This window comes from Coccidioides posadasii, chromosome 4 (genome assembly GCF_018416015.2).
Source record: "Coccidioides posadasii str. Silveira chromosome 4, complete sequence".
NCBI classification, from domain to species: Eukaryota; Fungi; Ascomycota; class Eurotiomycetes; order Onygenales; family Onygenaceae; genus Coccidioides; species Coccidioides posadasii.
This window is the reverse complement of record NC_089410.1, coordinates 2,706,692-2,734,150: the sequence shown is the minus strand read 5'-3', so window position 1 is coordinate 2,734,150 and position 27,459 is coordinate 2,706,692. Positions and strand designations below refer to the sequence as shown.

The window sequence follows — 27,459 nt, the reverse complement described above, 5'->3', positions numbered from 1 at the left end:
ATTGACCTTGAACAGACGCCCATCCTGCACTCTTTCTTAAGTGGTACTTAACTACCCTTTCTGTTTGCTATTCATCTTCTTTCGGCTAAAACTTTCGTTCCGGGAAAGGTTTTCATGAACAAGTGTGATATGGTGTAGTAAATTACACATGCATTCACTTGATTCGAGCCTCGAGCCCTTCCATTTTTGGTTGACCGTCCCTCTGCCTTTTCTTCCTTTGTATACCAAATATTATATGAATACATCTTCGGAGAACTGTATCGTTATGCGCAGTGTCCCTGGTCTGCTGTCTTGGATTTTGTTTCTAGTCAACCTTAGATTGATCCAGCAGTCATTTGGCATTTAGCTAATAACTATGTTGAATAGTTATGAAGTTAAGAGGGGGTTTAATAATCCAAATGTGCCACTTAGCTTAGAATTTATCAGGGTCAACAGTTCCCTACTAAAGAGCGAAATAAACCTCTAACGGCGTATGAAGTTCTTGACAACATTTGAGTCCTAGACAAGTTTTGAGGCATTTAGTTAGTCTTAAGCGAACTGCTGTAGGTTTCGCTCTATGAGCACCAAGATGAGCAAGAAAACCTTTTGCCAAAAAGAAGCAGGTAAAAGAACAATCCAACACATTGGGCTGCAATCCACGGTGGCATAATCATTGAACGCTGAAGGGGGTGGAAGACCCTGAAATGAACTTGGGGCGATTTGGGCGATATGGAACCTCTCTACTCTGTACACACAGCTAGCAGAACAAGATACTCATCCTCACCGGGCCCCCGGCTGCAGGATGCGAAATATGAGGACTCGGTCAAATTGAGGAACGGCAGAAATAAATATGTACTTCACGTGTAGTTATGGAGCACAGGGGAGTCTGCATTTGGGTTCCCATTCAAGTCTTGCTAATTCAGATTCTTCAGTTCCAACATCGGTTCTGACCAAAGGCCGAGATGTGGGATTTGAACAAAATGACATCCAGGGTTCTAGCAAGAGGATGTGAACGGATGGCATCCTGTCTCGATCAGGACGACGTTGTGGTAATTTCTTGGCAGACGACATGCAACCCGAATTCTGCCGCACTTTGTGCCCCTCCCCCGCCCATGAATTCGCGATTGTATTCTGTATTCTTCTCCAGCGCATTCCCCTACACTGTTTGAACCTCCCGAATCGCTTACCTCTACTCATCTCCATCCTAAATTCTATCCGCTAGATCCAATCCAGCAACCATGGCTCGCAAATTCTTCGTTGGCGGTAACTTCAAGATGTAAGTCTAGATATGAAGCCGCATCCCACTTTAGCCAAACAATGGCAGCCAAAACTTGTTTACCGCGACTGAAACGATTTTCTTTTCTATTCACATAGGAATGGGACTCAAAAGTCCATCACCGATATCATCACCAATCTTAACAGCGCCAATCTCGATCCCAACACCGAAGTCGTCATCTCCCCCCCTTCCCTCTACCTCATCCTCTCCCGTAGCCTTGCCGATCCCAAGATCGGCGTTGCCTCTCAGAATGTCTTCGATAAGCCCATGGGAGCGTACACTGGTGAATTGAGCGTGGAACAATTGCAGGACTGCGGTATTTCCTGGACATTGGTTGGACACAGTGAGCGGAGAGTTATCTTGAAGGAAGATGACGACGTAAAGACCGCTTGCCCACTTTACTTTTTCTCTATTCACAAGATTATTTCTGTGCGCTGACCGCTGATCGATGATGGCAGTTTGCTGCACGCAAGACCAAGTCTGCTATTGATGGCGGATTGAGCGTTATTCTCTGCGTCGGAGAGACTCTTGAGGTGCGGACTTTTCCACATGCAGATGATTCGGGCGGAAGTGGAATTTCTGACGCGCAAGGAATAACAGGAGCGTGAGGCGGACAAGACTGTCGATGTTGTGACCAGACAACTAGGCGCAGTTGCTTCCAGACTCAGCGCCCAGGACTGGTCTAAGTTGGTTGTTGCATACGAGCCCGTCTGGTACGTTTGGAACACTTGCCATTCCTTTTAGTCTTCAGCCGCTAATTGAAGCTCTGTTTTGATTGCAGGGCCATTGGAACCGGCAAGGTTGCCACAACCGAGCAGGCCCAAGAGGTCCATGCTGCAGTCCGCAAGTACATCGCGGAGAGCGTTTCGCCCAGTGTTGCTGAGAACCTCCGTATCATCTATGGCGGCAGTGTCAATGAGAAGAATTGCAAGGAACTTGCTAAACAAGCGGATGTTGATGGATTCCTGGTCGGTGGAGCTAGTTTGAAGCCAGCATGTGAGTGTTACTGCTTCCCCCATAAGGTTAAATAGCTACTGACTCTCCCACGCAGTCGTTGACATTGTCAATGCTCGTCTCTAAATGAGAAAACAAAGGTGACAAACTCATGACTTTGGAGCAAACCAACCATCGGAACATAAAATATTCCTGTAACATACCTGATTACTTGGATTATCTCTGATAGAAAAGAATCCATATACATTTTATGTTTTCATTTGTTTTGTCAGTCATTGTCTAGATGTCGTTCATGTTGAATATAACACGGACACACCAACTCCAGTCCACCCATATGTGGTTCCGCCAATCGAAGGCAACGATGGCCCCAGCCCTACACCAGCGCTGACTAGGAGATCCTTAACCCTACCCTCCCAAAGCAGTCGGACGTTCAGGGATTGATCGACGCGGAGCTTTATCACCGAATCGGATTCCTTCTGTTCTCCTGCTGGAGTAACAGCACTTGCACTTGTCCCTTTCACCGGTGACGGAGGAAGTGGAGGTAACAGTCCCATCTTCCTCTTCGCCCAGGAGAGATCATCTTTGTCGCTTAACGTGCTTGCATGTCGCTTCTTCTTTCGTCTCCACAACTCGCATCCAGCAACCATCTCGCTTTCCCAGCTATACACGTTAAATCCGAATCGTGAGCTAAATGCCAAATTCGGCGACGCGAGGAGAGAATACGTCGTCGACAAGGAGCCAGTTAACGGTGTCAATGTGAGGGTAAGCGTGTATGGAAAGGTGGAAATGGGTGATTGCGCTGGATGCGTAGATGACAAGGAATGTATAGACTCCGATGCTGCTGGCAAGGTAGTAAAGCGTAAGCCTGTTGACAGGCCTACGACGGAAGAAAGAGGAGAATAATACATCTCTCCGCCTGCGGAAAGTAATGAAACCGATTGAGATGCAGTCCTTGGACGCTGTGCGGTCGCCGCATGTCTGGGGTCGGGCCCGAAGTTCCACAGCCCTTTGAATCCTAACAGTGCATTGTCGGTGCTGAACAGAAATTCTGCACTATACTTTCCGGTGTCGTGGGACATCTGCGTTAATATTGATGCTTGAGGGGTGGATTTAGACAGCGGCGTTGCCTGCGTTGAGCATACTGCCAACGAGAGCTGTGTTGTGGGTGAGATTCGACGGAGGAATAAGCCGTTCAAGGTCGTTGGAGGGGGCAAATGCAATGTGGCGTGAAGCATCGTCTCCTTTCGCCAGCTTTGTAACGCCTTTTCACTCCTTTCATTGGGCTCTGCATGTCGAGACTCATCCCGGCTCTCCGGCGCCAATGGAGGATGAATCTGCCTATATCCTGGTACTAATCTCCGCAACGGGATCAGGGTGCTCCTGCTGGGCGTGCTCTCCAGCGGCAGGGTGCTAAATAAGTACGATATGGAGCCATCGATAAGGCCTACTGTGCCAAGTGTATACGTGGTCGCGAATTGGGGGGTGGATAGAGATGAGAGGTGAACGCGGAGCCGTTCTGGTATGGAAAAATCGAGGAGAGCTGGCCATGTTGATGGAAGGCGTTAGTCTCTGCAACTACTATCAATAAAATGGTACGCCAGGGATAAAATGTTACCATTGGCGGTATCGGTGAGCGCAGTGTAGGAATTATCTCTATTCCAGTGTGTGGCATCGGAGAAGGCGAGCTGGATATAGTCCATAAAATCTATCATTGTGAGACAGATTCAAGGTTATCTTCTGGTTTGATGCTCCATTAATTGTTCAGGTATTCTTATCGGTTTCTTAGAGAAAATTGGTCTTCGTCCGTTGCCGAGATGCTGCACGCCGGTCGTGTCAGCGACGAGCTGCGGTCATATTATCTTATCTGATCGGACTTAGGCTTATCTAATCATATCATATTTCCGCGTCGGGACTAGCGCAATCGTAACCTTATCGAAAATCAAAAAATCCCAAAAAATTGAGTTCGTCAGACCAAACAGCTCGCTGACCCGGTTTCCTCCTTGCCTGTACTCTTTCTCGAGACAATACCTGGCATAAGTCTGTTCTCGAGGATTGGTTAGCGAAAGGAGAGCGGTTGCCCATCATGCCTGTTTCCAAGCGGGCAAAGATTGTCCACGAGTCCAAGGTCACCAAGAAATCCCACAAAGAGCAAACCCGCCGACTCTACGCCAACGTCCAGGAAGCCGTATCTAATTATGACCACCTCTTTGTTTTCTCGGTGGATAATATGCGAAATACATACTTAAAGGATGTGCGAACCGAGTTTTCGGAAGACGGACGGTACGTCATCATTCATCCTCCATCATCTTGGGGTGCAAACCGCATAGTAAAGTGAGATGCTAACCAGCTTCCCGCAGACTCTTTTTTGGTAAAACCAAAGTAATGGCCGTCGCTCTCGGTACTAACCCAGAGACTGCCTTCGCTCCAAACCTCGACAAACTCTCTCCCTACCTCAACGGGGCTGTCGGTCTCCTCTTCACCTCCCGCTCTCCCAAATCCGTCCTCGACTACTTCTCGTCATTTCACCCTATGGACTTTGCTCGTGCTGGTAATGTATCGCCACGTGCATTTACAATCCCTTCGGGAATCGTATACGCCCATGCAGGCGAGATCCCCGAAGAGCACGACCAGCCGATAAGTCATACAATCGAGCCCACTTTGAGAAAATTAGGGGTGCCCACAAGGTTGGTGAGGGGTAAAGTGACGTTAGATATGGAAGGCGGGTACCAAGTGTGCAAGGCTGGAGAGACGCTCGATTCGCGGCAGACGACGTTGCTGAAGATGTTTGGAGTCGCGGTTGCGGAGTTTAGAGTTGAGATGAGAGCCCATTGGACTAAGGAGACGGGAGAAGTGGAGGTCTTGCAGAAGGATGAAGGTATGGAAGTTGACCATTAAAAAGCAAAAATCAGGGTGATCAGCGGGGATATTGTCTCGGTTCGTCGCATCTCGATTGGAGTTTTGGTTTAAGGAGTTCCCGGCGCCCTTTGTTCGGATGGGATTGATTTATATTCAGGACAGGTTGCAGTGGGTCCTTGTGTTGCGTTACAAACTACGAAGTACATAAAGAGATACCTTACAGAAAAGTCTTCGCGAAGAGTCTGGGATATAAAATGACTACGAGATTTTTTTGCGCGGGATCACAGGGGATCAAACCGAAGAATGTTTGGGAAATGCCAAACAGCCTTACCTTGATCTTACCTAGGACTCCGACAAAAAAGAAACCTATTCGCCCGTTCTTTCCAACTCATCATAATATACATACTTACCCCCGTACAAACTAAAATAAGAAAACAAATATTCGAATGGCAAATAGAGAGAAGCATAAGCAACGCAAGCTGGAAAGCCACAGATGTTTCGTCGTCGACCAAGAAATAGATAGCCGATAATCCATTTGGTAAAAGGGGGGCCGAAAAGTGAAACGGATTATGCGAGTCGGATCACCAATGGATGTTAATGACGGAACGCTTTTCGGCATGGGCCATGACGGAATGATGAGCCGTGAACATCGTTGGTCTTACCCTGAGAGGTACCTGGGAGAGTAGAAGTCGAATGAAGGAAACCAACAAACCCGTGTTGAAGTTGAGAACTCAGTATCTTAGTATCTCCGTTTGCTGCGCGGGTCATCATAATCGTCACCGTCGTGGTATCTCTTCCTGGAGTAATCATCGTCACGGCGGCTATACCTATCCCTGTCTCGGTCCCGATCGCGACCTCGATCCCTGTCACGGTCACGCCTATCTCGATCTCGATCTCTATCGCGGTCCCTGTGGCTGTCTCTATCTCGATCATATGCATCCCTAGGTCTTACCGGTTCACGGTTGCTTCCTGTGACGCCGCCAGATCGGTCATATCTGGAGCCGCCTCTATACGACCTATCATCGTATCCCCCACGTCTATCATCGGGACCACCAGCACGAGCGCCGCCAGGGCCCGAGGGAGCGTTGGGTGGAGGCTGACCAGCGCTTATTCCGTTAGGAGGACCTCCAAATCCGCTTCTTCCACCTTGATACCCAATCCCCCCACGTCCACCATATCCACGATCACCCCTGAATCCACCTCGGAATCCACCTCTACCTCCGAAACCACCACGGAAACCACCACCTTGGAACCCACCGGGGCCAGAAGGTGCAAATCCGCCAGGTCCCATTGGTCGCGAAGGCATTGCCTTTGTATATCCTCGTCCTCCTAGACCGCCTCCAAATCGTCTCGGTTTCCAGCCTTTAACAGTGCGACCTCGTTCAACATCCACTAAAACGCGCCGGTCCTTTATGCGAATACCATCTGTTTCTTTGTATGCCGCTATATAGTCGAATGGGTTTCATAGTGTTAGTCATGACTCTTACATTACCTGACCTGACGACCTGTCGGAAAGGGAAAAAGGGATTTCTTTTCTTTGTTTGGGGGAGGGGGGGAATATAGGAAAGATTGAAGCCGCTAAGGGATTCAGTACCCTTCATATCCAATTCACGCTCGTAGACAATGAATGCATAGCCTCTATGTTTCTTTTTTGGATTCGTATTTGATGGATCAGTGACGATTCGAATCTAGAGCGGGCGGCTTGGTCAGTCACTTGAAAGTTTGCGTTGTTTAATGCAGACCTACCCTTTCGATCGGGCCAAACCGCCCAAACTCTCTCTCCAAGTCTGCTTCTTTCACGTCGTAGCTAAGACGCGAGACAAACAGGGTCTTGAAGGGGTCGCCTCTAACTTGCGGGTCGGAACTGGGATCATCTGAATAGGGAGTTTAGCAGACGGAGAACAATATAAATGATTCCGCCGATAAAACATTGGTTCGGAAGGTTAGATGGCCGTCATACAAGTTTTCAGCCCCTCTGTGAGATATTTGTCCAGTTCTTCTTTCTTCTCTTGCTTCTGTCTCGCTTTGCGCTGAAGCCAGCTTTCTGTTGCATTGTACGGCACCTCTTCGGCATAGTTCTGTAGTTCGCCGACAAACTGGGCGACTCCAGTGAGATCACTCTGTCGAACGTCTTCTGGCGCGCGATCTATAGGCTTTAAATATTTGAGTGGCGGCCGAGGTGCGAACAGTGCCAGGAGATTGGCAGGAAGCTTGTCTGTCATTATGGCAGCAAGTTAGGGTTCAAAACAGACACTAAATAAAGTAAGTCCAAATTGAAGAATGGGAGAAAGGGATGTAGAAAACAAAAGCACATCCCAGAACAGCCACAGGAAGAGTGGTCAGAGCTGGGAGCGCGTCTCGCTGTGCTGGTCGGCCAGAGAGTTGTTGATGTGCCACTGGCGACCTCAAGTGAAGCCGAGAAAATCCCAATTCGGTAAAGCGGCAGTGTCACGCTAGCGCGCCCAAACGCAGTGCTACCAGCCAATCAGATCTCGATTGGCTGGCTCCTCCAAAAATTCCAGAGCGCAAGACAGCAGACGGCAGCTCGAGAAACAACACCACAGTGCGGAAACCAGAGTGTCACAATGCCGATTCAGGGAGTGAAGGCGTTAGCCACGGGCCGAGTATGTCTGACCCTTGTCCAATCCCCCTCGAAACGGACTCGACTAACCCACAAGTGCAGAACGGCGTGGGCGCATTTATCCTACAATGCAAGCGTCTTGACTTTCACTACTGCGACTGGGCCGGGAGCTCAAAGGGCATGAAGTAAGCTATTGATTGTAGCTTTGTCTTGCATTGGCTTTTGATGCCACGGCTCTGCACTTTTCACAGAAACATTGCTTGCTGATAACCTTCACTTTGCTCTCATTCCAGTTCCTTCCTCCGCCATGCTCTCCCCAAATTCGCCGCAGAGAACCCCCAAATCGAAATCCGGATATCACCGCGACCGCACAAACACCCTATCATCAAAGGCCATTATATTAATGGCCGCGAGAAAGCCATCTGCGTCCGAAACCTTGAGAAGGATCAGATCCTCCAGAAAGCTACTCTCTTAAAAGAAGCCAGCGGAGAGAAACTGAAGAGGGTGAGAAATCCTGTTTCCAGCACAAACGAGAGCGTCAGAGGTATTTGGGACCCTTATCATGGCGACATCAAGATGATATGATGCGCGTGACAGTACTACTCGGAGGTTACATGTGAACGGCGTAGGAGTTTGGGGATCAGTTTCAATGAAGATTGCCAATGGGTTTATTTATTTAGGGGCATATTATCTATTATAAAGAATCATCCATTTGAAATACTTTGTACTTCAATTGTCCGATCTATATTGCATTCCCTTGTGCCTTATCCAATGGTCCTAATACACTATAAGCTTAAGCATGAATCCCAGGCCAAAATCCACTGCCAATGCGAGAACATCTAAGCACAATTGTCTTGAAATGGCTCAACCATGGAAACTGTATCATAAAATAAAAAATAGCCATCACGCCCCCTCCAATTACTGCCCGGAAAACACCGTCGCCAAAAAAATGCACCTTGAGAAATTAAGAGCCAGGATAAAAATAGGGGTAAAAGCAATGTCCAAATATCAGAGATAGATTTGGAGCATTGTCCTCGGTTGACTGACTGATTTTCCACAGTCAGTGACCACACACTTTGAGAAAGGTTTTGTTTTTGCGGGTACGGCTGCTTTCCTCCCACGAGATGAAGCACGGTTTTTCGTACATAGCCCGCAGTAAACCTACATTAATATATAATTAGCAACCAATATACGAAAAGGGAAAAAAGAGAGAGAGAGTTGGGGGTGTGTGGAAGTACTAACATGACCGCATGATCTTGCCACCCACACTTGCTTCTGTATAGGATCATCCCCAGTCCCAAGTTCATGCTCGCAATTAGGACATATCACGACATCATCTTCACCGGCGGTCCTAGTAAAACCCGCCGGGGGCGCAGGAGGCGATTGATACGCTGGAGAAGTCGGGCGACCGTCCGGGTTCAACGATTCAAGCCCAACGAGAGTTAAATCCATCTGCGGATTATCAAGATCAATGGTCAGATCTATTCCATGCCTAGGCGCTTCACCAATCCAGAAAGGCGTCATAGCATGACTGAAGGCGACAATATCCCTTGTGCGCAATGCCATCTCTTCCGCGAATTCTTGGGTTCGGTTTAGGGCCAGTCTATCGGCCCTTAGTAAATTCATCAGGCCGCCCCTCCTGAAAGGCAAACCTCTATGATGATGCTCCGAAGAGGTAGTTTGTTGAGGCTGTGTTCTAGGGCGAGCTCCCCGAGAAATGGATCCTAACCACTGTACTTCAGGGCTGGATTGTTGGTTGTTGCTTGGAGACTGCCCTGGTTCTTGTTCCAAATTGACAACATCTGCCATGATATTCCTTCCGAACCGCGGTGGTCGACTTGCTCCTGTTGGTCTACTTCCCGAGGACGGAATCCAAGACATTTGCGGTGAGCGAGAGGGAGGGCTAGAGTCATCTTGGGTCAAGTCGATGACGTTTGGCTGCGGTTGGGCTTGTAGGAAAGAGGGAGGGGGTGGAGGCACTCCGGTCGACATGATAGGTCTTCTATAATCGTATCCGTCCCCGGGATATCTTATTCGTGGAAGTTGAAGGTTCTGTGAGCGTGCACCGCCAAATGAACGGCTGTTGGCAGAATTAGACGCCTCTTCCTGGGCTGTCCAGGGAGATTCACTTCTGCTTTCAGAATTGGAGCCAGATATTTGGTCATGGGGACGCTAAGAATGTGCAAAGAAAAATTCCATCAGTCCTCGTAGTCCGTGGGTGTGCAGCGGGTGGAAGCACCCCGCTGGCCGCCACCAGTCGCCGGGAAGAAATAACTCACCTTTCTTGACGGTGTCGATGTTAAAAACTGGATGGAGGGAGTCCTGTTCATTGTGGCGGATGTCAAGACGGATGGGCCCGTACAGGAGGTCGGAGGTGGTGGAAGAAGCGGAGGAACTTGGAGATGGGAGGAGATGGTTTGGAAAGATGGGTCGGCTGCGAGCACCGAGTCTTATCTCCATGCCCGAAAGTTAAGGTTACAGAGCGAATGGAGGGAACTAAACCAGTTGCTATGTCACCAGCCGCCAGGGCCCAGCGCTGGTTTAATAATCCCGCCAGCCAACAACCTTGATTTATTTATGGCCTTTAGGATTTTGCGTGACGTGCTTGTCATGAGATCAAAGAGGGATTTTTTGGTCCAGCCAAGCAAGAAAATTCCTTGTATTCAATTAAAAAAAAAAAAACACCTGAACAAAGTCCGCTTTTCAAAAAGCACCATAATACTACTTAGCAATACTCCGTACAAGCAAGGAAATTGAACTCCTCATTATCATTCCGATCCAACCAGTGTCAGAACTCCGTCTGTGTTGAGAGCCACAATATTATGAGCTGATCTTCCCCATCCAACCGCAACCGCAGGAACTGCACTTCGAAGAGGCTCGGTCCATGATTTTGCTGACTTCGAATACTGTTGTACGGTCAAGCCGTTTGGTCCGCCGGTCAGCAAAAACTGGCCCGTGTAATCCCAGCTGAGACAGTCCACCCTGTTGCCAATTTCCAAGACTTTCACCACCTCTGATTTACGGAGATCCCAAATAGAAACGCTAGAGGATACTTCGGTAACAGATGCCAACCAGGTTCCGTTTTCCGAGAAGAATAAAGTTTTGAGGGGCCCAGAGCAGGTAAAACTCGCAGCATTTGATCCAGTCTTGACATCAAAGATCTTTATCTGTCCATCAGCAGCGCCGGCGGCAACTAGATGGCCGTCAGGGTGAAATTGGACACACGATAGCGCTTTGATACTGTTAGCAAATGCAATACCGACGTAGAAAAAGCTTCTTACCAGAGTCGCTGAAAATTTGCGCAACAACCGTGGATGTTGAGAGATCATACAGCACATAGCTTTTGTCAACACCAACAGAAGCTACAATATCTCCAGTTGGGTGTCTCGCCAAAGCTGTGACCGCACCCGCGTGCGAGTTGAAACTCGCAACCTCGGCTCCATTCTCGAAAACTTTGACTGATCCGGTGGACGTTGAGATGACAGCTTTGTCGTTAACCCACATCGTGTCGGTAATCTCACCACCGCCACCTTTCAAAGAAGCCACGATGGCCTTATCGACCAATGAGTATATACCGGCAACGCCATCTACACCTCCAACCAAGGCCAACTCCCCAGATTCATTGAGCGACAAGGAATCACCCCCAGGATAGAGTGACTCGGAGGTAGCAACGGGCTTAAATTTCTGTATTGTCTCGCTGGTTGCCCAGTCTTCGGGAATAGGACGCTTGCGGCGCGTTTTTGATAACCTGTAAAAGGAGTAATCAGCAGCAACCCTCACAAGCTGCGCGCGGTAAAAAAATTACTTCTCCTGTGTCTCCTCTATCCGTGCAAGCACGGCAGGAGACAGGCCGGTACTATCCACCTGCATTGCGTCACCACCAGCCGGGGCTCGTCCAGCACCAACGGAGATTTTCGATAGAGCGTCGCGCGCAGCATCTCTCTCTTGCCGTAGTCTCGCGATCACTCTCACTGCGGCATCGTGCTGGTAAAGAGCGGTGCTAAGTTCCTGTCGTGTCTGAGCCAAAGTCTGCCTTAAAGTGTATGTCTCCAAAGCCAAAGCGTCCCATTCCTCCTGGAACACCCCGAGCAGCGAAGGAATCGAAGTGAGTGTCGGCGGCCGAGGGCGCACAACGCGTGCAGACTTCAGCTCAATGAGATCGTCGATAGTGAGTTCTTCGCCGGTAACTGGCTCTTTGCCATGCTCGGCGATGTACGCCTCAATTAGTCGCTTTTCGAAAACATTCCCTATTAAATGTCAGCTCCGATAAAGCTCCTGTCGCAAGGCCGTTGACGTACCGCTCTTGCGCGAAACAACCGGCACTTGGGGAGCTTCCCCAGAGACTGGAGTAAAATATCAGTATCTTCGGCTTTAAATGTAAATACGAAAACTAAGAGAGATCTCACTTGCGCAAAGCATTGTGGGCGGGTTCGCTGGCTGACAATTGAGGGATTGGGTTTCTTTTGCTCTTTTGGCAGTTTGATCAGATTCAAGTGTTGTCTGAGCTGCTCGGAGCTAGGGTCTTTCCGCTCCGCGACCACCTCGCCGGCTGGGCAGACGTCGACTTCGCACCGCTCTTTACGATAATATTCAAATGGGCGCTGGGGACACGAGTATTGCGATGCAAAAGGTATAAGTATTGGGTAGAACCGAATATAGTCACCTTTGAAAAGAAAAGCACCTTGTCTCACCACGGTGCTGCCGCTTTTGCCCGACAGTCACTCGATACTCAATCTCGGGCGCCTCAACACCCTCCTTGTAGATTGACAATGAATTTCAAGGCTAAGAATCTTACATATGGTCCGCTGCTCATCTTTGTTTCTGATAAATATGCGATGGCTAAAATTAAGTTCTAGACAAGAATGAACCCGCCTTTCTTCGCAGACTTCGAAGTCAGTATGGCGATGGAACGGGTGAACGCCACGGGCGGTCCAATGTGCGTCCTATTAAGCCGAAAGACCCCGATGCGGACGATGAACCTACCTACGTCGATGAAGAGAGTAATGAAGTGATTTCAAAGGAGGAATACCAAGCGATGCTAAGGAATGCAGAAGAGAACACAAGTGAACAGCCAACGAGCAGGCCGGAGAATGGTGACCAGAACCAAAACAGCACCAGCGATAAAACTCACGAGAAGGCCACAGAGCCACCGGAATTGGCTCCTAGCCAGAAGGTTGCGGAGATAGGAGGTGCAAAGAAGAAAAAATTGGCGAGAGTCATTGCAGATGATGATGATGATGATGATGATCAGCCAGCTAAGAAAGATGCCCAAGTAAAGGTTACCGGTCCGCCGAAAAAGAGGCAAAAGAAAAAGAAAATTAAATTGTCATTTGATGAAGAAACGGAAACATGATATTTGAGGCGGATACACTCTGGCTTCAACTATCTGTCGCGAAGCGTTGCCTCGCGTTGCCTGTGGATCCAATCCCGGGGTTTATGCAAAAGTTCGAAGCAAACCCCCCCCAAAAACCCATCGACCGAACCCATCTGGTACTCAAAGCCATTTCGCAGATGGAAACTTAGTCTTCGCAAGTGCCGCGAACGGTCTTTGCAGTGTCTGCTATCTAATTATTACCTGCGACGCTTCAAAGATTTGACGGCCATAGGGGTTAAATACCCTCAGTGGCCAGGTCAAGGGCGTACTTGACAAGAGGAAACTGCGTATGTTATCAAAGTCATGTTCATTGCTTGTCCTAAGACGTCTTGGATTGTTGCTCGCGGTCCATACACCTGCTCAAACCCCCTTGCCACCTACGTGCCGAGCGGTTGAAATTCTGAAGCATAGGCATCGATTTACAAGATACGTTGCGTCAAATTATGCTCCCTCAAGTCAACAGCCTACCTAGGAATAGAGTCCCGTATCCTGGGCAAAGCCATCGCCAAACTGTACCCACCCTAATCCCTTAGGGTCATTACTTAGGAAAAATTTCTCCAGAGATACTCTAGATCACTTGAAAACCATAGAACTTCTGTTATTAGCCTCTACAATTTAGAGCATTCAGCTCCATTATCTTGCACAGAGATGTGACATGCACAAGCTGAATTCATGTCGTGGTGTCCGGCCACCTCCGCAACCTGTTGTACACATAATGAGCCATTTCCATTGCCATCATCTGGATCTCAAGGTGGCACTGATGTATAGCTGAGAGGAAGAAAAATTAATTGATATAGTGTATTCAAGCTGCGGTTAACCAATGTAGAGTAGCTGGATGACGACATTAATCTCAAAGGAGTCATAAACTAATGCCGGCGAACTGATAGTTAATCGAGTAATACACACTTCATTGACAATTATATAGATGACTCAAGCTTGTAAATCACACCATCTCCAGGGCTCAAATCGTTCAAAAACGATAAAATTTCGAATTTATAAGCAATATATTAGGGCGATTGTTGTTGCTTTCTGCTTCGGATTTTGCTTCGCACCTTTTTTTTTTTTCCTGTCTGGCGAAGCAAACTCTCCTTCACACCATAGTTTTGACTTGCAAGCCAGCCTCTGATTATTTCTTCGATAAAAGCATTTATTTTCCATACTATTATAATTATAGATTCTTCTAGTCCAAATGCCGGTCGTCGACTTAAAAGACCTTGTTCGCCTTCAGCATCAAGCTGAAGATATTCGAAATGCACGATCGCCCCTCCAATCTAATCGCCAACCCCCACTGACCAAAAGATAAAGAGAAGCTAACTGTTTGGCAGATCTGTATCCTCGCACATGTTGTAGGTGAAACGAAGTCACTTTGCTCATGATACCCTTATTAAGATATCATTTCTTGCTCGATTTAGGATCACGGCAAGACGTCCTTGACGGACAGCTTGATCGCCACTAATGGCATTATCTCGCCTAAGCTGGCGGGGAAAATCCGCTATCTGGATTCCCGCCCAGATGAACAGCTTAGAGGCATCACGATGGAATCATCAGCCATATCTCTTCATTTCTCAATGCTCCGAAGATCTTTGCCTGAAGCGCAGCCGGAAAAGAAGGAGTATCTTATCAATTTGATCGACTCCCCGGGCCATATCGACTTTAGCAGCGAAGTATCTACTGCTTCCAGGCTTTGCGATGGTGCGCTAGTACTGGTTGATGTCGTTGAAGGAGTATGCAGCCAGACTGTTACTGTATTGCGCCATACGTGGGTTGAGCAGCTCAAGCCAATCCTTGTATTTAATAAAGTTGACCGGCTGGTTACGGAGTTGAAGATGAGTCCTGGTGAAGCCTACTCACACTTAAGTAGACTGCTTGAGCAGGTTAACGCAGTGATCGGAAGCTTCTACCAAGGAGAGCGTATGGAAGAAGATCTCCTGTGGCGAGAAAGAGTAGAAGAACGAGTCAAGGCTGCAGCAGCAAAAGAGAAGGATAAGTCAAAGAAACGCACAGAAACCGACCCTCAGGTCGAGGAAATGGAAGAATTTGAAGAAGGTGATGATGAAGATCTCTACTTTGCCCCGGAGAAGAACAACGTTATTTTTTGCAGTGCTGTGGACGGCTGGGCCTTTACCATACGCCAGTTTTCGAGGCTATATGAGAAAAAACTTGGGATCAAACGAGCTACTCTAGAGAAGGTTCTGTGGGGAGATTATTATCTTGATCCCAAAACAAAACGAGTACTCGGCCAGAAACATCTCAAGGGAAGGAATTTGAAGCCCATGTTCGTACAGTTGGTTTTGGAAACGATATGGGCGGTTTACAATGCAACGACAGGTGGAGCAAGCAAAACAGGGTAAGTTTATATACTCGATTGAATATTTCTTTACATTGTGATATTGACATCTCCTAGTGATCCTGCACTGCTGGAGAAGATCACAAAGTCTCTCTCAATCACCATACCTCCTTACGTTCTGAGATCAAGAGATCCGAGAAATATCTTGACCACAGTTTTCTCTTCATGGCTTCCATTATCAGCAGCCGTACTAGTTTCTGTTATTGAGTATCTCCCAAGCCCTCCAGCAGCTCAAGCTCTTCGGCTTCCAGATATGCTGGATGACTCTCCCGGTTCGTCGTTTGTTAGCCCAGCAGTGCGCGATGCGATGGAGAAATTTCGATCCGGGAAGGACGACCCAGCAGTTGCATACGTTAGTAAAATGGTTTCTATTCCAGAAAGCGAGCTGCCATCCAAAACACGCCGAGGAGGGGGCGGTACTCTGACAGCAGAAGAAGCACGAGATCTGGCACGTCGGAAAAGAGAGCAGCTGGCAAAACTCCAAGCCGAATCAAATGGGCAAGGAGACGACGATTTGTCTCATATAGCAAGTGCGATCGGATCCACAAGTCTTGAAGACAATGGGACCGGTGCAGTGGAGGAGAAAGAAGATCCGGAGCATCTTATCGGCTTTGCTCGTTTGTATTCTGGGACACTGTCAGTTGGGGACTCGGTCTATGTTCTTCCACCAAAGTTTTCTCCGGAATATCCTCATGCTGCCCCCGAACTGGAGAGAGTCACAATAACGGCATTATATCTGCTTATGGGACGAAATCTCGAAAACTTGGAGAGCGTTCCAGCGGGTGTTGTGTTTGGAATCGGGGGTCTTGAAGGCCATATAATGAAAACGGGAACGATTTGCAGTCAGCTTGAAGGTGCCGTAAATTTGGCTGGTGTTTCTCTGAGCAGTCCACCAATTGTTCGAGTTGCCTTGGAGCCTGTCAACCCTGCTGATTTGAATAAAATGATAAATGGCCTAAAAATGCTGGAGCGAAGCGATCCCTGCGCTCAATACGAAGTGTTGCCGAGTGGTGAGCATGTTATTTTGACCGCAGGAGAATTGCACCTTGAGCGCTGCCTAAAAGACTTACGCGAACGGTACGCCAAATGCGAAATCCAGGCTGGCGAGTCCATTGTACCATATAGGGAAACCGTTATCAGTTCGCCGGAGATGGCTCCGCCGAAGAATCCCGAGCTCCCGCGTGGAACAGTCCTGGCAACTTCAGCATCAAAACAACTGATGATTCGACTGAGAGTGCGACCACTGCCAGCCGCCGTTACTGACTTTCTTGGAAAACAGGCCGGGGGCATCAAGCGCTTTTTCGCACACAGAAGAGGTAGAGGTACGCGCGCTACCGAAGAGCAAAACAACGGCACCACAGTCGACGGTCAAGACGACGGTCCGGAGATTGGCGACAGCAGCATGTCGAGTCGAAATATCCTTTCGGAGGAGGACTTCAAGAAAGAGCTCAGTGCCGCGTTTTCAGAGACAAAAGACAGAGACGGGTGGAAAGGTGTCATGGGCCAGATTGCGGAATTCGGACCCCGGAGAACAGGCCAGAACCTTTTGCTTGATGCAACGTCTACAGGAGCATTCGAACGACTGTAAGTCTGTCGGTTTAAGTCATAATCCCACAAACTAACCTGAAACGATAGATTCCCCGAGCTCATCGATAACACCGACGCTGCACAAAACGGGAACCAAGAGGAGCGACAACGGAACACTGGTTTGTTCTCCGACAAAATCTCATACGCCTATCAGCTTGCCACGAACCAGGGACCACTCTGCCACGAACCTGTGCAGGGAATTGCAGTGTCTATTGAGGATGTCACTCTTACAGAGACAGGCGATGAGGAGATGGGTCGACTCACAGGAGAGGTTATTCGACTAGTCCGCGACGCAGTGTGGCAAGGGTTCTTGGACTGGAGTCCACGGATCCTTCTAGCAATGTATAGCTGCGAAATCCAAGCTTCGAGTAAGTGCCTTAGTGAAAGCCGAAATATCGCAAGATAGTAACCTGCCGATGCTAATTTCAAAACAGCCGAAGTCCTTGGCCGTGTCTACGGTGTCATAACTCGACGTCGCGGCCGCATACTTTCTGAAACAATGAAAGAAGGCACACCGTTCTTTACCATCCTGTCTCTTCTTCCTGTTGCCGAGTCGTTTGGATTCTCCGAAGAGATCCGCAAACGAACGTCAGGCGCTGCTTCACCGCAGCTTATTTTTGCGGGATTTGAAATGCTGGACGAAGATCCGTTCTGGGTACCCGCAACTGAGGAAGAACTTGAGGATTTAGGAGAGTTGGCTGACCGGGAGAACGTTGCTAAGCGGTATATGGATAAAGTTAGGAGCAGGAAAGGATTGGTAGTGAAAGGCAAGAAATTGATCAAGGATGCGGAAAAGCAAAAGACATTGAAAAGATGATCGTCGAAATATTTTGATATTCATGAAATTTTGAGTTGCTTGCCCCGAGTTAACGCTGCTTTGAAAGATTTCTTTTTTCCGCGAAAATTTTCGAGTTTGATTTTTGTACACTTAGACTGAAGCAAGTGAGGATGTAATCAAACTTGTTGACTTTTTCATCCATTCCCCTTCTATACCTTCTCATCTGTATGTGTGCTGCATTGCGCCCATGGCTCGTCTCCGACCTCGTTTGTAGACTCAAGAGCGTTGTGTACGCTGGGTTGATGTCCAACGTTTGACTGTCCAGTTATCAAGGAATAATGGAATTCCATGCCTGACAGAGCATTACGGTTTGCAACATCGCCATTTGTCCCATTGATCAGTCCGCTTTCTTGCTTTCATTGGCCAGCCCCCTGTGCCACGGTAAGATGGTGATTATCCCTTTGAAGGGCATATTTCGAGCATCCACCAGGGGGGGGGTGGGGGTGTGAGATACTTCACTTTTCGCGGATGCAGTCCTTATATCCAGAATCCCCGATCGATACTCCCTTTCCGCGAGGAAACGCCATCTCGAGGTATCCCAAACATCATCAATCCTAGCACCAATCCCTCCAAATTCCTAAGATGCTATAAAGAAGGCCATAAAGCCGCCGCCCACCCTCCTCAAAACGGCTTTGCAACCTTCCTCATTTCCCCCCTCCCAGTCACCGGGTCCCTCATCTCCTTCCAACTAACCGGGAACATCATATTCCCACCAAAGCCCTCCATTCCAACACCACTCTCCACAGTGCTACTCCTCGCCATCACCACCCCCAACTCATTCCCCGCCGTGCTAGCGTAATAAGCCACCTGATCACCCACACTCACAATTACCGCGCGCACAATATCCCCCACACGAAAAGATTCCTCCATCACCACACGATCCTTCTCCACTGCACGCACATCCTCCTTGCGAATCAGCGCCTGGGGACGTAGCTCATCTGCATTCAGCGAGTCGGAAGTAGTAGATATGCTCGCACTGGCAAGAATGCTGGGTAGATCGGCATCGGAGGGGTCTTCTGAATCATCCGCGCTGGGGTTGAGCTGTTGGCTTTCAGGGAGGACGAGTAGGATTGATATCGTCGCCTGGCGTCTTTGGACGCGCGTTACGCGGCCCAGAACGATGCTGCCGACGGTGGGGAGGGTGTTGAATTTTAGTGGGATGCGTCTGTTCGAGGAGCCGAGGAGGGCGAGGCCTTGTGGTTGACTAGGGCTTTTGATGGTGGATGTGGAGGGTGTGGATGAGCGCGACACGGTGACGACTCTGGTTTTCTTACTCTTTGGATCTGTGGCGGCGGGCTCTCGTATGACGATGGGACCGGGAATGGAGGCGTAGATGGAGTTGTCGCGGATGTAAGTGCCAGGTCCAGAGATGTAGGAGGAAGAATCTGCCAGATGTTGGCCTGGGATGGCGATTGAGGGGAGCGGAACAGCTCTCATGGTCGAAATAGTAGTTGAAAAGCTGGAGACACTAGAGGAGAAATGCAAAAAAAAAACTTGAATATGCATTCAATAACCCTGATGCGGTGGATGCTCTGATTGCGCTGAGCGGTGTTCAGAAGTTTGAAGCACGCTGGTGAGGATCGCGGACTGCATCGCGCATCGACCAGCAAACTCAATTTCCACTCACAAACTATGAATCAATGCCCTTTTCCATATTTGGGAGAAGAGTCACACTTCACAACATCATACCAGTTTTCTCTTCACATTGAGCTAAACATACAGGAGAGTCACTTGCATTCCGAACAACCTCTAATGCGTATTATGCCATCAATATTTATAAACTGCACAAAAAATGACTTTGCGCCCATCACAACACAAAAAAGAGGGAGCCTATAACGAACTGGATTGAATGTGCATACGACCAGAATAACCCAGCGCACAGAACAGGCTGTGGACAACCCTGAGATATCGTGGCCAATAAAGAGAATACATACTAGTCATGGATACAAACAAAAAAAAAGAAAAGGAAAGAAAAGGAAAAAGAAAAAGGAAAAAAGAAGCACTAGACCCTAAACTCCTTGCGTGGATATAGAATAATAAACAAGCAAAACCAAGGTAAACAACTGGTATCAGAGCAACGCAGCCGAGTATGAGTATGCATGCTGTGAAACAAAAAAGAAAAGAAAAGAAAAGTAAAGAGAAAAAAGTAAACATATTAAAAGAGAAAGAAACGGAAAACAAAAAGGAAGAAAACCATATCAAAGTACTGGAGTAAAGAAAGGGGGTAAAAAAAAAGTTAACATTTACTTTGCAAACCCCAGCCGGAAAATTCATCCGTCGATGAGATTCTGCTTTGGCTGGCCAAGCAGCTCAAGGGACCGCTGTGCCAGTGCCACAAGCTCACCTTCACCATCTTCGGCATCAGACTCCTCTGGTTCAACGATTCTCTCGGAGATATCCTTAACTAGACTAGTAATTTTATCCGACTTTTGAATGAGATTAATTAAACGATCATCGCCGGATTCCAATAATTGCAGCAGCGTCCAAACAGCAATATGCTGGAAGGTCGGGTCGCCACTGTCCAGGAAATGGTCCAAATATCCATGAATACCACCGCTGGGTTCCGCCCAGTCGCGTACAAATATGGAGTAGTCTCCAACTGGAAAACTGTTAGCATCAAATTTCATTGACACTTTTCGGCGGGGGAAAGAAGGAAAATAACTCACTTTTCGATGAAAGATTTCCCAACGCAGCCGCACTATTACCCTGCACTTCAATGCTGTCCGAGGCTGTGAGCGGTATCAAAACATCAAAAACGCCAAGCTTCAATAGATGCGGCTTCAACTCGTCGCTGAGAGCCAAAACGGCGATCGCAGCTGTCATTTCTGACTGTACACTCAAGGGGACTTGCATCACGAGTTCTTTGCACTTCTGGACCGCTCCAGCTTGTAGGACAAGCTCCTTGTTCCGATCAGAGCTGGCAGCAAGGTTTCGAAGGGTAGATATAGCGTGGCACTGGATCTCCTCATTATCGATCGAGCCCAGAAGCTCCACGAGCGGCTTCAAGAATCCAGCTTCAATAATTGGAGATTCGTTGTGGGGGTGGATAGAGATGTTTCGAATGCAGGCGACGGCAGAAAGGATCAACGGCAGGTAGGAAGATTGCAATAAGCGGAGAAGCGGTGGAAGGCCTCTGGCACGGACAATTTCCAACTGATATTTCTCGTCGGAGGCTAGGTTTCGGAGGGCAAGAGCGGCCTGGCATTGTACCTTTGGTGTTGACGAATCCATCAGCTGGACAAGAGATTGGACAAGTCGAGGTTCAGACTGGGCGAGTCTTTTGCGGTTTGCCGAATCCACTGCGATGTTGCTCAAAGCGGTGGTGCAGTAGTATTGGACATCGACATCTGGAGAAGACAGTAGTTGAACCAGAACAGGAATGGCACCAGCAATCACAAGCTGCTGTCTGTTTTCGTCTGTAGCCATCTGGTTAGAGTGTGACCGACATGAGACGAAAGAAACAAAGGTATACCTGAGTGAGTCATGTTTAACAGAGCACCAGTAGCGTTTCGTTGAACTCGCATATCTTTAGATTTGGCAAGCCTCGTCAACGGTCCCAGAGCTCCTGATCTTGCTATCTTTGACTTGTTTTCCTCATGGGTCGCTAAATTGGTGATGCATCCAACCGCATTGCACTGGACTTCGACGTTCTGTGACATCATCTGGCGAATAAGTGGTGCAAGGCCACCCAGTTCTACTATGGAAACTTTGTTTTCGGCTTTTGAGACTGTCAGCTTGATTACCACTCCCTGCTATCGAGGGTCCCAAACATACTATTCACTGCGAGATTTCCCAGAGCCGCACTAGCTGCCCTTTGCACCTCAATATCCGGGCTTTGGAGAAGGAAAAGGATAGGCTCCAGGGTGTTGCGATCGACTTCGCGCACATCTGAAAGAGGATTTGGTTCAGCTTGGCTCTCTATAGAAACTAAACAAGTCAAGGACAAAATGGCGTTGAGTTCGAAAACTGACCTCGTTCTGTTATTTCCGCAAAAGTCAAGCTCGCGCTCCGCTGTAGATCGACATTATCCGAGTAAACGAGTGTGCTGAGCGCCTGAAGCGGCTCGCCATCGAAGAAATCCGTTTCAGTTCGCTGTAGCAAAGACAGTCGGTCAGGGATATCAATAGGGAGAGACAAATATGGCCCACGAGAATAGAAATGCATCAATAGGTGTATGCATGGACGTACATTCTCTAGATACTGAAGCAAGTCCGCGACGGCCTCGCGCTCGTTATCCGCCAAGATGGGCTCGTACAATCCATCCCTCGATCGACCTTTGATGGGCGCCAACAGATCAGAAACATGGCACCATCTGTCGATCGAGGCAAATATACCTGTTAAGCAGGAGAGGCAAGCATTCCCCATGTCTCCTTATTTCTTGTCTTTTTGTTTAGAGCAGTCGGGGGTGACTAACACCCCCCGAAGGAAGAAAAAAAAAAAGGCTCGACTACCTCGAGTACGAAGTGAAGACTGGTGTGGTTTTGCTGCTGCCCAGGGATCACTTTGAGTAGGAAGAGGCTGGCAGTGTTCACGGATGACTTAGGAGTCGATAATAGTCAGGCGCTATGAATGGTTAATAGGAGAGTGGTCTTATTGGCGAAGGCTGAAGGGTGCAGGGAAGCTGGAGGCGGGAGATCGAGGGACGGCAGAGAGAGTGCGAGAAAGTAAGGCAAAAGGGTTATTGGGGCATCAAGAACGGGATCGGATGACTTCGTGCAAGGTTCTTGGGGGGGAAGGAGGGAAACCGATTGGCTCTGTGAGGCATAAAACAAGAAACTCGGGTCAGTTTCGAGATGGTGAGGGCGGAGAGGGTGCAGCGGGGGGTAGGATAGTCGTGTGATTAGGCTGAAGAAACCAAGCTTACCAACCCTGTAGTTACTCTGGCGAGGGAGAAGGATGATGTAGTGACAGCGGAGGACGTGGAACGGACAGCAGAGCGAGGTGGGAGGGGGGAGAGCAACGGGTCGTGGCCTAGAGAGAGCCAGCGAGAGAGTGAGTGAGCCGGTGGGTTGCGGAGATCAGCGCGATGGAAGGTGTTTTGAGCTATACTTAACCCACTCGAGAATCGGAGAGGCTGGTCTAAGCGCGTCGAGCGAAGCTAACCATTTGGCTGAACCACGAACGTTGCTTAATTGCGATATATTCAACCTAGTTATGACGGAAGAGCTAAAATATTCATTTAACGTTCAACAGCCACCATCAGCTAGCCTTTGCCCATCGTCTCTCTCTCGCTCAACTCGAATTATCGGAGCGCACTCCCCCCCATGTCATTGATCCGACAGAAACACCCATCTCCAAGACATCTGCAACACCCTTGACGGCAAGCTCGCCATGCCATCCAATCACCGCTCTGCCTGACCTGCAAGTGATCTCGTCCTCCCGAGTTGACTGCGAATCCCGGGCAACGGACTGATTGGGCGAGCCGTCGCAATTTTCGAGTCCTGGACTCGCGATGGAGCCAACTCTCCTCTCAAAATGTCACGGATAATTTAGAACCAACATAGGGACTCCAGTAGTTACAACCACGGCACGCACTATAGTTGATATGGACTTTTATATGTATACAATCAGATCATAACCATATCCTGACACAGTGTCACCCTTCTTCCTTCTTTCTTTTCCTTCTTCTCTTTTCTTTTCTTTCTCTCTTTCTTTCTTTCCTTTCCTTTTTTTTTTTCCCCCCCTTTTCCGGCCATCATCTCCCATACAATATACATATGCCCAAATCATAACGTTAAAACATCAAGGGCATATCGAGACAGACAAAGATCTAAAGAAACACATAGCCCATCCCATGTCGTAAAGTCATCAAGAGCCAAAGGAAAAAAAAAAAAAAAAAAAAAAAAAATATACACATATGCCCTAAACCCCGCCCAATATTAACATGCTTGCTTCCCTCATAAGGATGCACGAATAATGCAATAACGCTAATCATCATGAAGCAAACGCTCCGCATAGCACACACTTCAAGCGCTGTTCCCCGGTTTTTGTCCTTACCGCCCTAAAATTCGTTGCCCGGCATTGTGGGCAACTCAGCTCCTCTTCTTCCTCTTCGCCTAGTGCTTCTGCGTCCATATCGTTCTCAAACCCCTTTTTGTCAGAGCTCCCTTCGCTTGTCAAGTTGGCCTGATCCTGCTGGGCCTCTACATCGTTACTGATTGACGACCGGCGCCGATTTGCCGCCAGCGAAGCAAACTGAGATTTATTCCAGAACGTATAGCTCTGTTCGCCAGCCATAAAGAGCGGATCTGCAGGGGCATATTTGGTATCCGAATCTTCATATTCCTCAGGAGATGCAACGATTTCGCGCTTGTCTGAAATCACTTCTGGCGAAATAGCCCCGGTGAAAGGGTGGTTCAGGTTCATTTTGGTCAAGCCTGCAGGTTTCGAGATTACGCCTCGCTTTGTGAGGTTCTTGATCGCCTGGGAGGTATCCGCCTTTGGTGCGCTGTTGGATTTGCGGAGGGGTCGATCGGGAGAAACGCTGCGGGTTCTACTCCCTTGAGTACGGACGTTATCAAAGCTGCCATTATCACGGGCACCGATAACGGAATTCCGCCACGATAGTATCCGCTCGGAAGGGGACTTATGCAGCGAGTCTTTGCCGATAGATAGTATACTCCGCCGAGCCGACGACACGGAGTTGTTGCGCCCAAGCAATCTTTTCGAGAACAGCGAACTTGAATCCCACGATTCATGACGCCGCCGATGATAGCCGCAATCTTGTCGAAACACCTTAATCACACCACTGTAATCAGCTGCCACAATGATATTCCCTCCGGGGTGAGATGATCGGGTAGTATGCGTTGGGGACTCCTCCGGTTTCTGCGGATTTGACGAGGGCGGCACACGAGGTGTCCCGGGGCGAAATTCGTTGCCTCCATTCTCGGTCACCGATCTTGAGGCAGCAGATGCTGTCTGGCCGACCAACGTGACTGGTGGTGGGTTGCACAGGTCGTACAAAAGATCTCCAGTAGAACCAAGAGTCTGTTTTGTCTGCAGCGGCGCCATTACAGCAGTTGTCGCCATGGAAGAATGCGCTTCAAAACTCTCAACTGGTCGCTTTTCGGGGAACCGCTCATTGCACATGACAGGCCAGATATAAACTCGACGATCCTCACTTCCACAAATTATATAGCGCCCGTCGCTGCTAAATGATGCTCGAATCTGGCTAGCAGAATTTTCATTACCTCGAAACTTAGCCTCCAGTGTCCGATCCCTGAAATTGTATAGGCGTATACGGGAGTCATTGCTGGTAATTAGGATCTTGACTATGCCAGAGTCATTGCCAGGAGGTTGCAGAATAGTGTCAATTCCGGTGATCTTACTCCCTTTAGCATTTCGCCCTCTGGCTGAACGCACATGTATCTGCGAAACAACCTTCAAGCCATCCGTTTCGAAGATAACGCACTGACCGTTCAAACAACCTGCAATCGAGTGCTTCCCGTCAGGGGTAAACGCGACAGCAGTGATCAGATCAGGCGCCACGGCCGTAAAAGCAACGTTCTTGTCTGGAATGCTCCATAACCGTAGTTTGGAATCGAGAGAGCCAGCAAGAAAGAACCGATCATCCCTGGGATGAAACTCAATAGACGTCACCACGTCGCTGTGATTGAAACAGCAGAGGCATTCTCTCCTGGTCACATGCCATAATCGCACAGTTTTATCCAGAGATGTACTGAGCAAGAAGTTATTCTATAACCCATGACATGTTAGCTGTTAATGAAATTCCCAGAAGCACTGGACAACATTATCCTCGCTGTTGAACATACCTTGCTCCAGCTAAGATCGACAATACTTGCCGTATGTCCTTCGTACTCTTGAACTGGCTGAGTCTTAAAAACTGGCGCGCTCAGACGCATCAACGGCTGATCATTCCGAGCCTCCTCTTCAATTTCATGTGCCTGTCTGTCTTCTGGGGTCCCTATCACAGCCCATACGCGAACCTTTCGATCTTGCCCCGCGGCGGCAAAATATTTACCATCTTTGGAGAACTCTGTGGTCCAGATTGCCCTGCCTTCCTGCGCCGCCGCATCCGATTCAAAAACATTGATCGTCGCATGCTTATTAGTGGACGAGCCATTTGCCTGTGCAGCGTTCCCGCTCAATTCCTGAGCGACGAATAATCTGTTGAAGTCCTTGGTCTTTTTGTGCTGTGCGCGGACCTTGATGTACTTTGGTGGAGGGGGGAACCGAGGAATATAGCCTATTGGTTGCGCGAATACTTCCGCATCCATCCCAGCGGCGCGGTTCTCGCCCAATTCTGACACATCGTCATTTGATTCAGAGATATCAGTTCTTTTTTTATTGCCAATTATTCGACTGAGGAATGAAACGCCTTTTCTACTTAGAAGGTCAGCATGCGAGTGTTCCCAAAGATTAAAGTTCAAGTGTGAAGAAAAAGTCCTTGGGTCAATAAGGGGGAAGGAGTTCGTTTAAGATAGAATACGGAGTACAGAGTGTGGATATGCAAACCCCAATTGAAAGAGTCGCGTGTACAGTACATGCGACGATGATAGGAGTGACTGCATATGAGGCAAAGACAAGAGAGAAACCACAAAGTAACAAATATAGAACTCACTTCTTTTCCTTGGACGACTTTTGTATCAGATTATTATCAGCTCTATTTGCTGACGGGGACTCTTCCTGTGTAAGAGCCCGCGCAGCGTCGGAGGGGCCCGGCTCAACGTCGATGGCCGCCTGTGTCCGCAACTTTGAAGATATCGACTTTTCCGTGTTTGTGCGCTTGAGGATTTGCTGTAGAGAGAGAAGCAGAGAGTGTCAACCAGGGGTTCATCTGAGATTTGCGACGATGCATAGGGGCACCACTGGTTCGCCCACAAGACGTACCTGTGATAGAGGATCAATCGGAGTATGTTGAAACGTTGCGTGGGTTGGGATAGAGGTGGAGGACGAGGAGTAATGATGTCTTTGTTGCAACAATGCGGTGGAGCCAATGGCGCCCTTTGATGCGGACTTGGTAGTTGAGTTTCTTGTCAGTACCGGTGTTGCGGGAAGGGAGTGTTCGTTCGACGGCCAGTCGGACGAACCCTGGCGCATGGGTGGCTGTTGATTGCCATGTGCCAGACTGCCATTTGCTGGATCTTCAAAACGCGGTTCCTCATCAGTGATCGAGACTTTTGAAACGCTCGGATAACTCTGCAAGAACTGCGAAGCAATAACAGGGGAGGTTTCCAGGGCTGGATCAGAGCGTAGAAGAGTAATGGGCTGTATAGAACGGGGTCGGAAACCCACCGTCGCCTCCTTTTACCCGACGTTTCTCACTGACAGGAGTATTGGTCTCATTTGCGATGGACTGCGACGCAGCTCGATTTGGGCCCGGGTGCAGCGGCGCCACTACACCATTGGCAGGCCTTGTGTAGGTTTCCGCAGCCATCATGCATGAATAGTGGTTCCAAGACAGGGCGGCGGAAGCGGCTGCTTGCGTTCCATGTATTATCCTCACAAAGGCATTGCGGACTGACCAAGTTGTGAAATGCCGCACGTGTCAAACGTTCTGCAAGTATGACGGTGTTCACGGGGATGAGAGATAATGAGAGTCCAAAAGATTGCAACGATTAGGAGAGCATACTCCACACCTCGGTGAGCGTGACAAACAAACCATAGTCAACAGAGAGTGAAATTCCATTCTTGATAGTTTGTTGCC

At 48.7% G+C, this 27,459-nt stretch overlaps 12 protein-coding genes across 12 annotated transcripts; 5 read left to right on the top strand and 7 right to left on the bottom strand.

The window, feature by feature from the left end:
• The first annotated feature begins 1,107 nt into the window (after window positions 1–1,107).
• On the top strand, window positions 1,108–2,420 carry TPI1 (triosephosphate isomerase). Its single transcript, XM_003067238.2, has 6 exons — window positions 1,108–1,255; window positions 1,354–1,633; window positions 1,714–1,788; window positions 1,856–1,968; window positions 2,037–2,251; window positions 2,307–2,420. The coding sequence occupies exons 1-6, from the start codon at window positions 1,218–1,220 to the stop codon at window positions 2,333–2,335; spliced, it is 750 nt and encodes a 249-aa protein (XP_003067284.1). The 5' UTR covers window positions 1,108–1,217; the 3' UTR covers window positions 2,336–2,420.
• A 79-nt stretch (window positions 2,421–2,499) lies between these two features.
• MDM10 (Mitochondrial distribution and morphology protein 10) lies at window positions 2,500–3,921 on the bottom strand (the record flags this gene model as incomplete). Its single annotated transcript, XM_003067237.2, has 2 exons — window positions 2,500–3,749; window positions 3,825–3,921. 2 exons carry the CDS (start codon window positions 3,919–3,921, stop codon window positions 2,500–2,502), a joined length of 1,347 nt encoding a protein of 448 aa, XP_003067283.2.
• Window positions 3,922–4,194: 273 nt separating this feature from the next.
• MRT4 (mRNA turnover protein MRT4) lies at window positions 4,195–5,363 on the top strand. Its single transcript, XM_003067236.2, has 3 exons — window positions 4,195–4,489; window positions 4,567–5,143; window positions 5,223–5,363. The coding sequence occupies exons 1-2, from the start codon at window positions 4,293–4,295 to the stop codon at window positions 5,102–5,104; spliced, it is 735 nt and encodes a 244-aa protein (XP_003067282.1). The 5' UTR covers window positions 4,195–4,292; the 3' UTR covers window positions 5,105–5,143; window positions 5,223–5,363.
• A 141-nt stretch (window positions 5,364–5,504) lies between these two features.
• D8B26_007746 (uncharacterized protein) lies at window positions 5,505–7,397 on the bottom strand. Its single transcript, XM_003067235.2, has 4 exons — window positions 7,026–7,397; window positions 6,812–6,939; window positions 6,660–6,753; window positions 5,505–6,508 (listed from the first exon to the last, which is right to left on the bottom strand). The coding sequence occupies exons 1-4, from the start codon at window positions 7,285–7,287 to the stop codon at window positions 5,805–5,807; spliced, it is 1,188 nt and encodes a 395-aa protein (XP_003067281.1). The 5' UTR covers window positions 7,288–7,397; the 3' UTR covers window positions 5,505–5,804.
• A 187-nt stretch (window positions 7,398–7,584) lies between these two features.
• On the top strand, window positions 7,585–8,358 carry MRPL51 (mitochondrial 54S ribosomal protein mL43). The gene is made up of 3 exons (XM_003067234.2): window positions 7,585–7,689; window positions 7,749–7,831; window positions 7,940–8,358. The coding sequence occupies exons 1-3, from the start codon at window positions 7,651–7,653 to the stop codon at window positions 8,229–8,231; spliced, it is 414 nt and encodes a 137-aa protein (XP_003067280.2). The 5' UTR covers window positions 7,585–7,650; the 3' UTR covers window positions 8,232–8,358.
• Window positions 8,359–8,381: 23 nt separating this feature from the next.
• D8B26_007744 (uncharacterized protein) lies at window positions 8,382–10,113 on the bottom strand. Its single transcript, XM_003067233.2, has 3 exons — window positions 9,926–10,113; window positions 8,889–9,818; window positions 8,382–8,807 (listed from the first exon to the last, which is right to left on the bottom strand). Exons 1-3 carry the CDS (start codon window positions 9,974–9,976, stop codon window positions 8,655–8,657), a joined length of 1,134 nt encoding a protein of 377 aa, XP_003067279.1. The 5' UTR covers window positions 9,977–10,113; the 3' UTR covers window positions 8,382–8,654.
• Window positions 10,114–10,278: 165 nt separating this feature from the next.
• Window positions 10,279–12,090, bottom strand: D8B26_007743 (uncharacterized protein). The gene is made up of 5 exons (XM_003067232.2): window positions 12,053–12,090; window positions 11,945–11,989; window positions 11,452–11,893; window positions 10,928–11,394; window positions 10,279–10,878 (listed from the first exon to the last, which is right to left on the bottom strand). The coding sequence occupies exons 1-5, from the start codon at window positions 12,063–12,065 to the stop codon at window positions 10,415–10,417; spliced, it is 1,431 nt and encodes a 476-aa protein (XP_003067278.1). The 5' UTR covers window positions 12,066–12,090; the 3' UTR covers window positions 10,279–10,414.
• Window positions 12,091–12,242: 152 nt separating this feature from the next.
• On the top strand, window positions 12,243–13,561 carry D8B26_007742 (uncharacterized protein). Its single transcript, XM_003067231.2, has 2 exons — window positions 12,243–12,446; window positions 12,503–13,561. The coding sequence occupies exons 1-2, from the start codon at window positions 12,416–12,418 to the stop codon at window positions 12,997–12,999; spliced, it is 528 nt and encodes a 175-aa protein (XP_003067277.2). The 5' UTR covers window positions 12,243–12,415; the 3' UTR covers window positions 13,000–13,561.
• Window positions 13,562–14,209: 648 nt separating this feature from the next.
• On the top strand, window positions 14,210–19,309 carry RIA1 (Cytoplasmic GTPase/eEF2-like protein (ribosomal biogenesis); the record flags this gene model as incomplete). Its single annotated transcript, XM_003067230.2, has 6 exons — window positions 14,210–14,272; window positions 14,346–14,366; window positions 14,433–15,367; window positions 15,425–16,951; window positions 17,003–17,322; window positions 17,389–19,309. The coding sequence occupies 6 exons, from the start codon at window positions 14,210–14,212 to the stop codon at window positions 17,769–17,771; spliced, it is 3,249 nt and encodes a 1,082-aa protein (XP_003067276.1). The 3' UTR covers window positions 17,772–19,309.
• CSL4 (exosome 3'->5 exonuclease subunit ski4 (Csl4)) lies at window positions 18,216–19,229 on the bottom strand (the record flags this gene model as incomplete). The annotated part of the gene is made up of 1 exon (XM_066125630.1): window positions 18,216–19,229. One exon carries the CDS (start codon window positions 19,227–19,229, stop codon window positions 18,414–18,416), a length of 816 nt encoding a protein of 271 aa, XP_065981714.1. The 3' UTR covers window positions 18,216–18,413.
• A 174-nt stretch (window positions 19,310–19,483) lies between the features above and the next one.
• Window positions 19,484–22,319, bottom strand: VAC8 (Vacuolar protein 8). The gene is made up of 6 exons (XM_066125629.1): window positions 21,981–22,319; window positions 21,764–21,884; window positions 21,567–21,680; window positions 21,265–21,510; window positions 20,459–21,208; window positions 19,484–20,391 (listed from the first exon to the last, which is right to left on the bottom strand). The coding sequence occupies exons 1-6, from the start codon at window positions 22,155–22,157 to the stop codon at window positions 20,063–20,065; spliced, it is 1,737 nt and encodes a 578-aa protein (XP_065981713.1). The 5' UTR covers window positions 22,158–22,319; the 3' UTR covers window positions 19,484–20,062.
• A 1,370-nt stretch (window positions 22,320–23,689) lies between these two features.
• D8B26_007738 (uncharacterized protein) lies at window positions 23,690–27,192 on the bottom strand (the record flags this gene model as incomplete). Its single annotated transcript, XM_003067227.2, has 6 exons — window positions 23,690–23,719; window positions 23,790–25,487; window positions 25,565–26,135; window positions 26,374–26,549; window positions 26,643–26,896; window positions 27,048–27,192. 6 exons carry the CDS (start codon window positions 27,190–27,192, stop codon window positions 23,690–23,692), a joined length of 2,874 nt encoding a protein of 957 aa, XP_003067273.2.
• Between the last annotated feature and the right edge of the window lie 267 nt (window positions 27,193–27,459).